Source organism: Callorhinus ursinus, unplaced genomic scaffold, assembly GCF_003265705.2.
Source record: "Callorhinus ursinus isolate GAN/ISIS: 27379988/994484 unplaced genomic scaffold, GSC_fseal_2.0 scaffold20, whole genome shotgun sequence".
NCBI classification, from domain to species: Eukaryota; Metazoa; Chordata; class Mammalia; order Carnivora; family Otariidae; genus Callorhinus; species Callorhinus ursinus.
In genome coordinates, this window is record NW_027397082.1 from 7,789,948 (window position 1) to 7,805,373 (window position 15,426).

The window sequence follows — 15,426 nt, forward strand, 5'->3', positions numbered from 1 at the left end:
CCCCCACCACTCCAGCAACCCTCAGTTTGTTTCCTGAGATTAAGAATTCCTCATATCAGTGAGGTCATATGATACATGTCTTTCTCTGATTGACTTATTTCGCTCAGCATAACACCCTCCAGTTCCATCCATGTCGTTGCAAATGGCAAGATCTCATTCTTTTTGATGGCTGCATAATATTCCATTGTGTGTGTGTGTGTATATATATATATACCACATCTCCTTTATCCATTCATCGGTCGATGGACATCTTGGGTCTTTCCACAGTTTGCCTCTTGTGGACATTGAGAGCGTTTGTTCTTTTAGGGTCTTGTTTTCGTCCCTTGATGTCTAAGGGCAGCTACACAAAATTGCGCTAAATACTGAGTGAAACTCTTACTTAAACAGGGTGCCAAACATTCTGCGGGGCTCTTTCTCTATCTTCTCTCATTTTTTCTTCAAAGGAATCCTCTGTAATGTTACCACCTTACAGTTGAGGAGGCTGAGGCTGAGAGAGGTTAAGTAACCTGCCTGGTTTTCCCCAGCTACTCGAGTGGGTACAGATCCACATCTATCTGACTCTAGAACCCATATCCTAAACTGCTCCACTGGCCTACTTCTATGCACGTAGTGCAAACTGTCCAGAAGGAAAAAAGCACTTGTTTATGTTTACAAACATCCAGATGTTTCTACCGTTGTATAGCTAGGGTTTGACAGATTCAATGCCAGGAGAAGTACTTACAGCATCTGAGTGCTGTTTGGACACATTACATTCTCTACAACAAGATCCCTAATAGCCTTACTTTTCCACACTACGCTAGCTTTTAACAGGCATGTCCCTACCTTCCAATCATACAACAGGTCACACAATGTTACCTTTCTTTGAGGTGGTGGTGGATTCATTTTCTTTTCACTGTGTGTGACAGGCCCAATCTGAAGTGAGAATTTTCCTGGTTCTGGTTCTAGCCACAGACGGTGATGTGACCTTCCCGGGATGCCTGTGTGTGTGCATTTGTTTGCTTCTGTGTGAATATGTGTGCATGTGTGTAAATGTGTGTGTGCGCATATGGGGACTCTATGTATGTGTGGGTGTAGGTGTGAATAAGTGTGCACGGGCACACACACGTGTGTATGTAGTGCGTGGGTATACATATGTGTGCGTGCATGCATGTGTGTGCATGTGTGGTGTGTGGTGTGTATGTGTGTACGTCTCTGTGTATATTTGTGTGTACATGGTGTGTGTGTATATATGTATATTTGTGTATGCATGTGTGCGTGTGTGTGTGTGTATGTGTGTGTTATGCCAAACAATTGGCTGTTGAGGTCACTTTCTCCTCCTTCCCCACCAGGAAAAATTTCAAATGGACAGCTGTGCCCCTTCTAGGCCCGGGGTCTTATAGGCACCTGAGGAAGGGGGTGGATGACTTTCTTGCCTAACTCTTGCATCTCTGACAGAGTTTGCCAATTGAATAAAAACAAATTCGTTGTGCGTGTGTTAAAAGAAAGAACGAAAGGGATGCTTCACTGATGGTGATGAAGGAGAAAAGGAAAGAGTTTGAGTTGGCATTCGAAGCAGGCTGACATTTTTTGTGTTTCCTAAATGTCACCCTTTTAAAGCTAAATAAATAAATGTCTAAGACAAAATTTCCTGTTTGGTAGACGTGCATGGAATTTTTAGGAGAATAAAACATCTAGATTCTCTTTTATTCAGAGAGGGGACTTTAGCTCTTAATGCTTCTTCCTTACCCCACTCGCGACACTTAATGGCTTTTTTTTCCTCTTCCTACTTCCTCAAAATAATCTGGAATCTCATGAAAAGTCTCTGGTGAGGCAGGTATTCCCCAGTGAAGGATTTGTTCTGTGGGTGGAGGGCAGCAAATGAGACTTTCTATCTATTTTGATCACGCAGTTCTGATTCCTTAAGGCAATGGCTCTCAAGAAGGGCAATTTTACTCCTCAGGGGACATTTGTGATGTCTGGGGACTTTTTAGAATGTCACAACTGGCAGGGAGGGGTACTGTTGGTGTCTGACGGGTAAGGAGCAGCTATGCTGCTAAACATCATGCAGTGCCCCAGACAGGGCCCGGGAAAAAGAGTTAACCGGCCCCCAATATCAGTAGTGCTGCTGACCAGAAACGTTGCCTTCAGTCTATGTCATGTTTGCGGTAGTTTCTCAAAATCCAGGGGAAGAAGCAGGTAAAGCACTCTCAATTTATATGTTTAAAAATACACATATTGCAGCTGCGCCGAGCAGTAGTCAGCCTAGAAATTTGATGAGAGGAAGTGCCCTTCATGTGGAAATAGAATTCCTGGATTCTAAGCCTGGCTCTGATTACCTGTTGAATGACTTTAGTAAGGTCACTTCTTTGCTTTCAGTTTCTTTCTTCATCTGTAAAATTCATGATTTCAACTCCTGCTTGTTAAATTGCAGGTTTCTGGCCCCATTTTAGACCTCATCCATTATGATATCTGGATTGGGACCGAAGACCTTTTGATTTTTTCTTTTATGGCGGGTCCTACTTGTGTTGTCTTTAAGAACTCTTTGCCCAGCCCAAGACTCCGAAGATACCATTCCCATGTCAGTTTTGCCCAAATTGATCTACACGTTCAATGTAATTCCAGCCGAAATCCTGGTGTTCTTCATAGAAATTGACCCACAGATTCTAAAATTGATGTGAACCACACAAAGATTCTAGAATAGCCAAGAAACTCTGAAGAACAAAATTGAAGGGCTTTAGTTACAAGATTTTGAGATTTACTATAAAAGTAGTAGTCATTAACATAACGTAGTATTGCATAAGAATAGACAGGCCAGTAGAATGCAATCCAAGGTCCAGAAATAGAGCCGCTCATATGTGGTCCCTCGAATTATGACAGATGTGCCACTGCAATCCAGTATAGCAAGGATGATCTTTCAGGAAAGCGGTGCTGGAGTTATTAGATGTTTGCGTGGAAAAAAATGAACCTGGACCCCTACCTCACACCCATACACAAAAAAACTAACTCACGGTATATTACAGGTCAAGATATTAAAGGTAAAATTATAAAGCGTAGGAAAATGCATACATGAATTGAGGGGGACAACATGTTAACAAGCTCCCCAGGTGATTGTGGCACAGACTAAAGTTAAGAACCACTACTCTGATATCTAGCATTTTCTGAGGTTACTCTAACCTGAATACTGGGTGTCGTGTGATAAGTTCATTGAGACCTTCAGTCTTTTTAATTGCACTGCTGACTAGAGCTTTGCACACTGCAGGGGCTCTGCATGTGTCACCTGGCTGGTGGAGCAGGTGCGCCTGACAAACACAGTGTGTATGTTGTGCACTTATGAAGCTTTGCCATTGAGATTTAGAACAGTCCCTCCACTTAACTATATGTTGTTTATTTTCTTTCTCTTCTCTGATGGAAATGTTACCGACAATGTCTCTGTGGTGCAGATTGATGACCAAGATGAGGGCGGACAGTTTAAGTCGGTTTTTCAATGGGACATGAAATCCAGGGATGGGACAGATGCACCTAAGCAGCAGGCCCTGATGAACGAGGTGAGAGGAGAGGTGTGAATGGGTTTGGGAAAAGGGGAAAAGACCGACACACTCTGCAAGTGAGATGCATTATGAGTATTACTTCTAAAGAAATTGATTAGGCTTTCGTTCACCCAGTTTGTGATTCCAGCTGTCTACAGAAGACATCCCCCAGCATGCTTCCAGTCCAAACTCATTAGTCAGTTTGTGTCTTCCAACTATTGTGTTTCTGTCCCTGGGAACAACCACCCAAGCTGGAGACCACGGCTGCCCTTCCTGCCTCTGATCCTTCCCTCAGCTCTGCCCCTTGCCCTGCATTTCACTCTCCCTGCTCTGATGCACGTCATCTCCTGCCTGAACCTTTGCCAGGACCTTCCGAAATGGCCTTCTCTCTTCCGGCTTTGCCTCTGTCCAGTCTGTCCAGTGATGTTGGTCACACACAGCTTCTTGGATGGCCCTAACTTACTCTTCCTACCACCTGAGAATTTATGCTCACTAGGGAGAGTCTCATTGTTTCAAAATTCCTCAGCCATTTACTTTTCATTATACACATAATACTTGCATTTTCCTCATTGTAAAAAAAGCCAAGTACAGAGGAACTCCTTGTGCACCATCTCTAATCAGTCCCTCTACAGAGGTACCTGTCATTATCAGTCTTGTGGGTATTCTTTCAGACTTTACTCATTTATAAATATAGATCTATGTCATTTATTTCTTATCTATTCCCATTTGGATATGACCACTGCCACGTACTGAGGGGCCATTGGTGAATTATTTAACCATTCTTTTCTTTGGCTTTCTCATCTGTAAACTGAACTTCTGACAATTCCTGATTCACAGAACTATTGGAAGATTAAAAGAGTATACAAATGTAAAGACCTTAGAACAATGGTAGGCACAGTAAATGTTAGCCATTATTTTCACTGAACATTACATATGTGTATTTCTATTGGGATGTGTAGTTTTTTCCCTGAAACAGCATGCCTTATTTTGTAGCTTATATTTTTCAGTCAACAAATATCTTGGAGATATTTCTGTGTCAACTTCCTTGTAAGCTATTGCGGGATGGGTGTATCATGAATGCAACCATTAAGAATGGATGTATCATGCTCTTCTATTGATGGGCAGGGTTCTTTCCAGTTTTTTTCTTTTTTTCCTATTACGAAGTTACAGTGGACACCCTGTGTGTGACCTCTTCTGGACACAGTGAGGGTTTATCTAGAATAGGTAATGAAAAATGAGGTTGCTAGGTGATGAAAGGGTGCATGCCTTTTTAATTTCCATGGCCACTGTCAAATTGCGCTCTAATATGGCTGTGCATTTGATACTCTTATGGGCAGAGGATGGGAATACTTATTCCTCCACACTCTCATCAATATTTGGTATTTCCAGATAAAAGTTTTTGACAATTTCTATCTTGTTGTTTTAAGTTAAATTTCCCTGATTGTTAGTATGATTGAGCATATTTTCATATGTGAATTATCTGTCTTTCCAGATCTCCAAAGCATGATTCTACCCAACCTGTCCAATTTGCCCCACCTCCAGCCCACTTGGCTCCTCATCTCTTCCCCTCAATTCCAGTCAAACCCATCTCCTCATGATCTTTCACACAAAGCCAGTCATTGCCTTCATGCTTTAATTCATCGTTGTCCCTACTCCTAGAATTTATTCAACAAATATTTATTGAGTCAGTTATGTGCCAGGCACTGTTCCAGGCTGTTAGAATACATCAGTGAACAAAACTGATGAAAATCCTTGCCTTAATGAAACTGACCTTCTAGAATGGATGTCCTTCTTTCTCCTTTTGCCCCTGTTAACTGACCTCAGCCTTGGAGGTCCAGCTTAGGTTCCATCTTCCTATCCAGAATGGGACCCACCCATATACAGATTGCTTCTTAAAACCTTGTGTTTATCCTCAATACAGTACACTTATGCACACAAACATTTTCTAATCATTACTTGTTTCCTTTGTTGGGTTCATCTCCCTATAGAGGCGACAGATATCTTAAATAAGAGACTGTATTCCCTTTTTTTTTTTTTTTGGCTTTTCTTTTCCCAGTGTTGATTGCTTATCCCAATATTAAGCACATGACAAGTAGTAGGTTTTTGCAGCGTGTCTGAATCAGGCTGGTTAATCTCACATCTCCCGTCCATAGTGACTCCCCACTGCTCAGTCTAGGTACAGTGATGAGCAAAGAAATGCTGAGTTACATTTGAAACCCTTCTAGAATATAAGTGAATCTCAGAAAGTTTAACTTTTTAGGATATTAGATTATTTTCTAGGTGAAAAAATTGAACATTGTTGTTAGGTGAGACCCACCATATGCCAATAGGAGTTTATAGTTTTTGGAGAATTTCTCTTACGTTGACAGTGTACGTGAGCATTGCTAAGAGGGTGGGGTAGGTCTTACCAACCAAATGTGTGGGGTGTGTGTTTATGCATTTGTGTGTTTCCTTTATAGAGAGCCTATTGGACTGGATATGGGGAAGGGAATGCTTGGTGCCCAGGAGCTCTGCCAGACCCTGAAATTGTAAGGATGGTTGAGGCCCGAAAGTCTCTTGGTGAGGTAAGGGCCTTACAACCTATTCTAGCAATTAGTTTGAATGTTTCTTGATCGTAAGATTATGGTAGACAAACTACTGGCCCCTCCCCCAAAGATTACCAAGTCCCAATCCCCAGAAATGTGTAACTGTTACATTTCCTGGCCAAGGGGGCTTTGCTGATATGATTAAGTTAAGGAGCTGGAGATAGGAACATTACCCAGGATTGTTAGGGTGGATGAATGTAATCACAAGGGTCCTTATAAGGAGGGAGGCAGGAGGGCCAGAGTCAGAGACAAGGTGATGGAATGACAGAAGCAGAGGTCGAAGCCATTGGGAACCATACACTAAGGGATGCAAGTGGCCTCTAGAAAAGGTTAAGAAATGGAGCCTCCTCTCTAGCCGCCAGAAGAGACCAGCCCTGATGGCCCATTTTAGACTCCTGCCCCCCAGCACTGATGCACGTAAGAGAGATTTTAGTAGATTTTCATGTAGAAAAGGCAGTTTTAGCCCAGATTGTGGGAATCCTTAATAATTTACACATGGTACCTTCTGGTCCTCTTCACACACTCAGGGCACTTACCCTTTGAAGAAACCACTTTGGAAACTATTGTCAGTCTTTAGTGACTTAGTCTTTAGCAGATGGAAAGAAAGCAGAGACACAAATGCTAGGAGCCATGTCTCATTAGGAAAACTAATCATCAGAGGTACGCAGAAAGTAAGAAGGAAAATCTAACATTTTACTCTCAATGCTGTAGAACTAATTCTAGTGGACAAGTTACAGAAAAATCTTCCGCACATTAACTGCTGCATTATCATACAAGCCTTTGAGTCGAAGGGGTTGTGCTCTCTTTGGGTCCCTTGGGTTGGGCCAGGTTCCACATAATTTGACATAAGCACTGAATGGGAATCCCTTTGACCTGGGAAATAGAATTTCTTCAGTGTCGAAGATGTTATTCAAATCACCAGTGGACTAACATTTTCGAATTTACTCCAGGTGACTGAAATGGTTTCCAACTACTTTATAAATCCAGTTGCATTGGTTCTGATGATGCTCACAGTTACAGTTTTCTTCGTTCTTATCTGATATCATATTGGTTCTTGTGCTGATGTTGATTCTGTCCAGCAGGAGTATACAGAAGACTATGAGCAACAGAGGGGCAAAGGGAGCTTTCCAGCCATGATCACGCCTGCTTATCAAAGAGCCAAGAAAGCCAACCAGCTGGCCAGCCAAGTGAGCATCCCAGGGCTTATTTCACCATAGATTATGCTAATTTTGGTCACTGATGAAACTCTGGGATTCAGATAAAAACCAGTAAGAGAGTGCTTATGGACAGTAGGTGTCATTAGTGTGGTATTATGGAGAAAACTGTGCTCTTATGTTTTCCCTACCTGTTATCTTTTGTGCCTTGACTGGGCCACATCTATCAAATGGAGAGACCAGGTAGCTCATCCAAAGACTGGACCAAATAATTTCTCGAGGTCACTTTAGCATTTTAGACACGGATTGTTATTAAGTGGATGGCACGTCCTCCTGAGGAATAGCAAAGCTTGTTGGCTAAGAGCTCAGATTTTTGGAGCCAGAATGCAAGGATTGGAATCCTGACTCTCTCACTTACTAGCTGTGTGACCATGAGCAAATGACTAAGTTCTCTATTCCTCAGCAGCTCATTTGTAAAATGGGGAAAATAATAGTCCTGCCTCATGTGATTGTTACAGAGATGAAGTGAGTTAATATTTGTTAATGGTTAACTGTGCCTGGCATTCTCTTGGACTTAACATAGTAGGAATGATGCTTTTTAAAGAGGAGCTTAGGAAACCAGCCCTAAAGACTTGGCCATAAGCTTGTGTTGAGTCTAGCATGATGGTATAGCTTCAGGACAGCTGCAAGGAAGCGTCCTCACAAAGGCTGGTGGGTATGACCTTGACTCCATGCCGTCTCTTCATCAGGTGGAATACAAGAGAGGGCATGACGAGCGTGTGTCCAGGTTCACCACGGTGGCAGACACCCCTGAGCTGCTACGGGCCAAGGCAGGAGGACAGCTTCAAAGTGATGTAAGAAATGATGGGAGGCCTAGAGGCCTTCAAGATTCTCCTTTCCTTCCTTCCTTGGAGGTGGAGGGAGGAAGAGTGGAGGAGTCCTCTTGGTCCCGTGTGGGAGCCAGGGAGAACTTTCTAAGGTCAAGGATGGTCAAGTCAGATAAGTCAGCCGGCACAGACCTTGCGAAAACTCTTCCTTAGAGAGAAAACTTAGTATCAGTCACAAGTCAGATGTATGTGATTAATCTGAAAAAATTCAGTCCTTGTCACCGCAAATTATAGAATATAACTTCTAAGGAATTTCTACATTTGCCTTTTCACAGCCCCCTTCTTTCCTAGCATAATAAGACCAAGAACTTAGTCTCTTTCTGAGCGGGAAGTGTAAGCACAAATCCAGATTCAGCTTAATGAGTGGCTTCCACTTGCCTTGGGTTGAGAAGCCTCTTTTGTCTCCTAGACTTGACTGGTGGCCCGTTGAAGGCAAAAACCTCCTTCCTCTGCCCAGCCCCACCACCTGGCCCACAGCACATGCTTCATAAGTATGTGTTGAATTCTGCATTGAGTATCTCCATGTACCAGGCACTGTGCTGGGTTTGGGGAAATAAAAAGGTAAAGAAGATGCATGTGGTCCATCAAGCCCAAAACCAGTGATCTTGCCATAGGGGCTGTGTCAGGGGGACCTGAGGGGGTCATGCAAACCCTTGGCAGGACTTCTCATCAGATGGCCTCATACATTGTGGGATTGTGGCATGATGTTTATTTTCTTTTTTCATCTTCCAGGTGAGATACACAGAGGACTATGAACAGCAAAGAGGAAAAGGCAGTTTTCCTGCTATGATCACACCTGCATATCAGATAGCCAAGAGAGCCAATGAGCTGGCCAGTGCTGTGAGTGTCCATGACAGTGTATTCGTGGTAGGGGAGGAAGCAGGAAGTTGCCTGGGCCTGGCGAGTACAACTTCCTGTCTCCTTTTGCATGCACTGTGGTCCAGGGAGTAGCTTTCCCTGGACCCAAGCAGAAACAGAATATTCTGTAAGACATTTGTTTTTACTCTTCTGGCTTCTGTGCATAGAAGGTGAAATTCCCAAGGTTTGTCCTTACCCTTCATTTAGGTGAAGTACCATCAACAATATCAAAGGGAAATGAAAGGAATGGCTAGTCCAGCTGCTGGGGCTGCAGACACAAGGGAATGCATGGACCAGTATGGCCAGGTAGGTGATGAAACCACTCCTGGGAGTCTGCCCTTTCTGATGGTCAGTAGCCTGCTGGCCTGTCACATGACGATGGCCCCTGAGTCAGGGGTTGGGCTGTGGTTTATCTTGCCCTATTTACGAAAGGTGGATTTTCCAAGTCAGAAAGCAATGACAAACAATTACATTGGGCTCAACTTGATCCGCGTGGGAAAACAGTTTCTAAGCACTTTTCCCTTTCTTTTTTAAAAATAAAGAACCTCTGTGAAGATGGTGGATTTGCCAAGAGTAAAGCTTTCTCACTTATTCATTGAAGAAGACCATATTGGAAGGCTAAGTGTGTGTGCTGGAAGAGTACATGCAGGGAGTTTAGTTGATTTTTTAAAACTAATTGGAAACTTCTTTGAATTTTTTGTCAGGGGGTAGATTCTACAACATATGTGATTTATTCAACATACATAATTTATAAAAGGAAACAACTTGTTTCTTTTCTTTAGAAGAGTGTCTAGGGAGACACTTGTGTAAAACTTGGGATCTGTGTGAAGATAGGGTGTGACCCCTTTGCAAATGTCTGTCTGAGCAAAAATGTTCAGTCTTAAATGAAAAGGTCCTTTTTATTAAATTCTGTAAGTTACTTAAATGGCCTCAGTGCTTTAACCTCAATGAAATTATGTTTTTATGAGTTTCATGTTTTAAATCTATGGTATACAAGGCTCAAGACAACTTTTAAAAATCAGTTTTAAAAATTGGTTTCTATATTTGGCAGAAAATATTTTGTTCTAAATGTGGCCAACGCTTTCTGCCAGTACATGAGCGTGTCTAGACATATCTATACACATCGATGAGATGTAACCTCACAGTGTTGTAGTTGGTTCTCGCTTATTAGGACATCTTGGCTGAAGTTTCCGGTCATGCTAATAACAAATCTAAGAATCAAAAAGGGTGCTGTTTCAAAGGGCCCCCAATAACTGTCAAGAGGATCAGCCTCGTGTGGCATTTCCTTGTGTGATTTAGTGGGACCCCCCAGGCATGAGTAGGAGGGAGTGAGAAAGAAGCAGACAGTCAGATAAACTATAAATACCCGTAGTGCCTAAAATGCCAAACAATTCATCCTTCCTTTTCATGAATAACTATTTTTTTAGGTCAGTGGGCTGTATCATGTAATCTACTTATTGTTTGTAACCAGTCAAATCCCCAGGAGGATTGAATGTCTCACTAAAAGATTTATACACCTAACATAGATACATAAAAGCAGAGAAGTTAAAATAAAGCTACAAGCCAACCCCCACCCATAGAGCAGAAGAGGCAAAAGGGGATTACCAAAGAATTTGGGAGCCTTCATTATTATTTTTTTTTTAGTTTAACTTTTTTTACTTGTTGCGTTTGGCCCAGAACATTTTGGCAGCCAAACATACAGGAGCACTCAGGCTAAACAGTTGTCACTATTGGATAAAGGAAAAGCCTGGACTTTCTAATTTGACCCAACTGTTTTATTTTTTAAAATGTGTGTGCCAGACTCCGACCCTGGTGCAGGAGCAGGGCAGGCCCTTGCCTTGGAGGAGGCCGGAGGGAGATGGAGTCATGAGCTTGAGGGGGCACATAAGGCTGTTTCAGATGGGTGGGAATACAGATGAGGAAGTAGCTGATTCTGCCTGGGGCAGGACTGGGAATGAGGGAGGAGTTTCCCAGAGAGAAGGTAGTGTGGGACGGGGTCTTGAAGTATATCCCACTGCCAGGAAAGCTTTATGCTACTGATAGAGAAGGTTTTCTTTTGTGCGAGTGGATGGGTGATGTGGGGAAGAGGAAGGAAGAAACAGGCTCAGATTATAATAGTCTGACATACACATTTAATCCCATTTAGAGCCTCTTAGGGCAATTTGAAATTTCCCCCCAAATACAAAAAAATTCAAATAGTTATAAAATGCTCTTCTTCTTGGCAAAAAACATACATCACTGGGAAAAAGGTATCTGGGATGTGTTAATGGGTTTCTCTGCATAGATCTGCCAATGGGCCCAAGAAAGGCGGCATTTGAGATTACTAGAAGGCAGAGGGACCTCCCGGGTGTCAGATATGAAATGAGTACTCCAAGGGCGCCTGGGTGGCTCAGTCGTTAAGCGTCTGCCTTCGGCTCGGGTCGTGATCCTAGGGTCCTGGGATCGAGGCCCATGTCGGGCTCCCTGCTCCGCGGGAAGCCTGCTTCTCCCTCTCCTGCTCCCCCTGCTTGTGCTCCCTCTCTTGCTGTGTCTCTCTCTGTCAAATAAATAAATAAAATATTAAAAAAAAAAAAAGAAATGAGTACTCCATAATCCATGGGTCTGGGAGACTTGTAGAATATCTGGATATATCTAGTGGAAATGTTGATGATGAGAATTACCACTTATCTAGTGCTGACTCTGTGCCAGGCACCAGTAAGTAGACCTGACTTCAGAGTCCTCCATCTTAGCCACCACACGGTTCTGCTCTTAAGGCGATCCCTGGAATGTCCAGTGTGGATGGGCCTCTATAGGAACAGGCTCTAGGAGAGATCATTTCCAACTCCCCACCCATCCAGGGAGGGGCGCATCCCTGATGGAAATTTTCTATTCGCCCCGCAGGGTTACTTGGAAGAATATCAGGAGTACAGAGGAAAAGGCAGCTTCCCTGCTATGATCACCCCAGCTTATCAGAATGCTAAGAAAGCCAATGAACTCGCTAGTGATGTAAGTACCACTTGGGGATGACCCACAGAGCCACCGAAGCAGAGGAGAAACAAGACGTTGAAGACTGTGCTTAACTGAAACCTACACACAGATCAATTTATTTAGGGCTGAGCCAGAGTAAAATGTTATAGCCCTCAATTTCTCTCCAAATTTCTGACATCTTCTCTTGTTCAAACTCTTTGGTCACATTTATCTACTTCAAAGGAGTGTGACACCGACAAATGGTGGAACTTACTTTAGGTGAGTTAAAGCAAGTGCAGATGCTGATCCAGCCAGATAAACTGGGGTTAGAAGAGTATTTGCAAAATAAGCCATTTAGAAACCTAGCACTTTAGGGGACTAGCTGATGAAAACAGCTTATATGATTATCAAACTGGGTGTAACCCAGTAGATAAAATGATTTTTATTTGCAGAATGCTGGCCAGCTGGCAGTCCTTGAAAGATAAGCTATAATTAAACTCAGTCGAGTGATGTGCCCATGTAGATCTAAGATGCCAATTTGAGCTTGGTCTATGTATAGTTAGAAGCCACGCATGAGTTTCACACTCCCTTTGCCCTTCTCCTTTGCTCTGTGCTATTCAATTATTATACCCATTTGCCCAAGACAGTGCATTCTTGCCCTGAGAGGGGAAGTAAAACACGTAACTCACTTGGCCCCTCGTTAGCAGTTTAGATGAGAAAAGATGTTGAAACCATGAACAGACTGGGTTTGGAATTACACCCTTTGGCATGCTTGTTTCAAGACGTTTCTTCATGCAGAATTAGAGTATAAAGTACACAAAGTGTGAAAAGGGCCAATAACACTTTAATACAAAAGGGACTGAGTGGTTTATGGATTTCATGGAGGAAAAAAAAAAAAAACCCATGTGATTTTTTTTTTTTTCCCCTTCAGAAAATTCTCTTAAGTAAATGTTGACATTAAATGCAGGGTCATTTTGGGGTAATTTCTCTCACGGAGCGTGAAAACAACAACTCTGGGCCCTCTTTGTGTGCTTCTTTCAGATAAAATACAGGCAGGACTTCAATAAGATGAAAGGCCCTGCGCATTATCACTCCCTCCCAGCCCAAGACAACTTGGTTCTCAAGCGGGCCCAGAGCGTGAACAAGCTTGTGAGCGAGGTGCGTATGGGGGACCATGGATGGGGCAACCCCAGCGTGAAAAATTCTGAGCAAAGACACAGGAGCTAAACACGGTTACCAGTTCCCATGGAACAAATGGGCAGTAAAAAAAGCAACTCACTAGAGAGCCTAGAATCAAACAAATTAAAACAAATGGAATTTCTCCAAGGGTTCAGAAGTTTCCTCTCCAATTCTCACAGGGCTGTAGATATTCAGAAGTTTCAGGCAGCCGATTTTTGGTTGCAGAATACTTCCCTAGCCAACCTTTATAACAATACGTCGTTCAAACAGAGTGGAAATCAAAGATCAGAAAGTGTTTCCAACATGGAACCTCCCTCATTCTCTTATTATTGGAGTCCGGTGTCCCAGAAGCTGTGTGTCTCCTGTGAATTCCCGTAACTTAGAGGCTGGACTGGCCGCCAGACTGTGTGTTTTGTTTGGTCTACTGGGTGATTCAGATTTTTTCAATTGCTGGGACTCTGGCAAGGAAATAACCCCGCTAGCTCCCAAATTCTTATCACGCCCTCCAGTCTTCTCTTTCCAGCCGCGTCTCATTGGCATTTCCTTAGTAGACCCTAAGGGCATTTGAGTTAACAACCTCTTGCAAAGGGAAGAATGAGGGCTATTAAAAGTATTCCCCTAACAAGTTATCTGCAACTCAGAAGCAGATATTCAAGTATCCTATATTTCTTCCCTAACCTCTAAAGGTCAGTCTTCTTCCCCCCAATTATTCCTTAATCTGTGGTCCTCTAACTTTGGGCTGCTCAGAATCACCAGGAGTGACGTTTTCCTAATCTCAGTGGGAGGCTCACGTATGAGATGGTTCTGATGCTCTAGGCCAGAGGCAGCCAACTACGACCAGAGTGTCAAATCTGACCCATAGCCTGGTTTTGTAAATAAAGCTTATTGGAACATAGCCACATCATGCTTGATTACATATTTTCTCTGGCTGCTTTCACCCCACAAGAGCAAAGTCAAGTAGTAAACCTTGCTCTTGATTCACAGAACATTAGATCTAGAGGGGACCTTGGCAGTCTTTAGTTCCTCACTTTGTCATAGATCTAGAAAAGTACAGTGTCTCATTCTGGTTCAGAGAGACTTTTAGGGACAAAGTTGGAACCAGATCTCTGAAAGTACAGTTCTACCACCCAGGAAAAACACTGTTAACATTTTGGCCTTTTTCTAGGAGAAAATACTATAAACAAGTATATGAATATAAAGACATTTATAGATTAGAATTCAACTATATTTATAGCTTGGTATACTTTTTTCACTTCTTGTCAGATTGTGAGCATTATAATGCATCTTGCATACTTTAAAAAGCATGTTTCCACCATATGTTTTATAAGATAGGATAACAAATTGTATTTTTTTTTTTTTTGGTAAGAGGTCACAAAAGAACCTTCAATTTATTTTTGCCCTTATAACCATAAGTAGGACATCTAGTTGTAGGAAATCCAAATGTGTCCTTTTGCCCTTATAAACATCCAGTAGGACAAACCAGTCATGCTCTATTCATGGTAATCAGCCTTCAGCTGCCTCCTCCAATTATCAGGGACGACTTGGGGTTTATTCAATAACTATAACCTCACATCTTACATCCAGCTACCCCGGGGAGCTCAACTAGCCAACCTGTTTAAAATTAGAAGACGCTCTGTGCATCTATGAGTGGTCTCATTTATTATACTCCTTTGTAAAGTAACTTTTTGGGTTAAATTTTATTGAAGTGTACATATGGTGAAGTGTACATGCCGTATGTCCATAATGGGGGAGATTTCTGCAAGTGGACACAACGCTAGCACCCAGATCAAGAAAGAGAACATGACTCAGACATACCCCCCACAATCCCCCAGACACTTTCCCCCAAGAGTAACTGCCATCCTGATTTCTAAAACCCATTTTGCCACTTTTTGGGCTGTATGATCTCTTACTGGATTTTCTCTTGGAAGGGACCATATATCTTTTAATTTTCAGAACCAAACTGATGATTTACTTATTTATTATTTGAAAGGAAAACATGTACTCTTAACTTAGAGTGTCCTATGCCTGGTATTTTTAAATGTTGGGTTGAAAGTTTTCTAAAAATATCCTAGTAAAGTCCTGGTGACATTTTCAAGAGTGGCTTTGGGCTTGGTTCTATTGTGCATCTGGTGTTTTGGTTTCCAAGGTGGAATATAAGAAGAACCTGGGAAGTAGTAAAGGTCACAGCATCAACTACTGTGAGACACCTCAATTCAGGAACGTGAGCAAGATCTCAAAATTCACCAGTGATGTGAGTTTTTAACACCTAAGCATTTCTTTGGACTTTTTTATGAGCTAATTCCTAGGTCTC

At 42.5% G+C, this 15,426-nt stretch overlaps 1 protein-coding gene across 8 annotated transcripts in view; it reads left to right on the plus strand.

Moving 5' to 3' along the window:
- Positions 1-15,426, plus strand: part of NRAP (nebulin related anchoring protein) — a 70,189-nt gene that overhangs the window by 2,748 nt on the left and 52,015 nt on the right. For 7 of the 8 annotated variants that reach the window (XM_073904179.1, XM_073904183.1, XM_073904185.1 and 4 more), the window contains exons 4-12: positions 3,420-3,524; positions 5,966-6,070; positions 7,171-7,278; positions 7,995-8,099; positions 8,865-8,972; positions 9,198-9,296; positions 11,871-11,975; positions 12,978-13,094; positions 15,262-15,366. In XM_073904179.1, coding sequence (XP_073760280.1) covers positions 3,420-3,524; positions 5,966-6,070; positions 7,171-7,278; positions 7,995-8,099; positions 8,865-8,972; positions 9,198-9,296; positions 11,871-11,975; positions 12,978-13,094; positions 15,262-15,366 — 957 coding nt within the window. The remainder of the gene's footprint in view (positions 1-3,419; positions 3,525-5,965; positions 6,071-7,170; positions 7,279-7,994; positions 8,100-8,864; positions 8,973-9,197; positions 9,297-11,870; positions 11,976-12,977; positions 13,095-15,261; positions 15,367-15,426) is intronic. The other variant, XM_025881005.2, reaches the window with a different exon arrangement.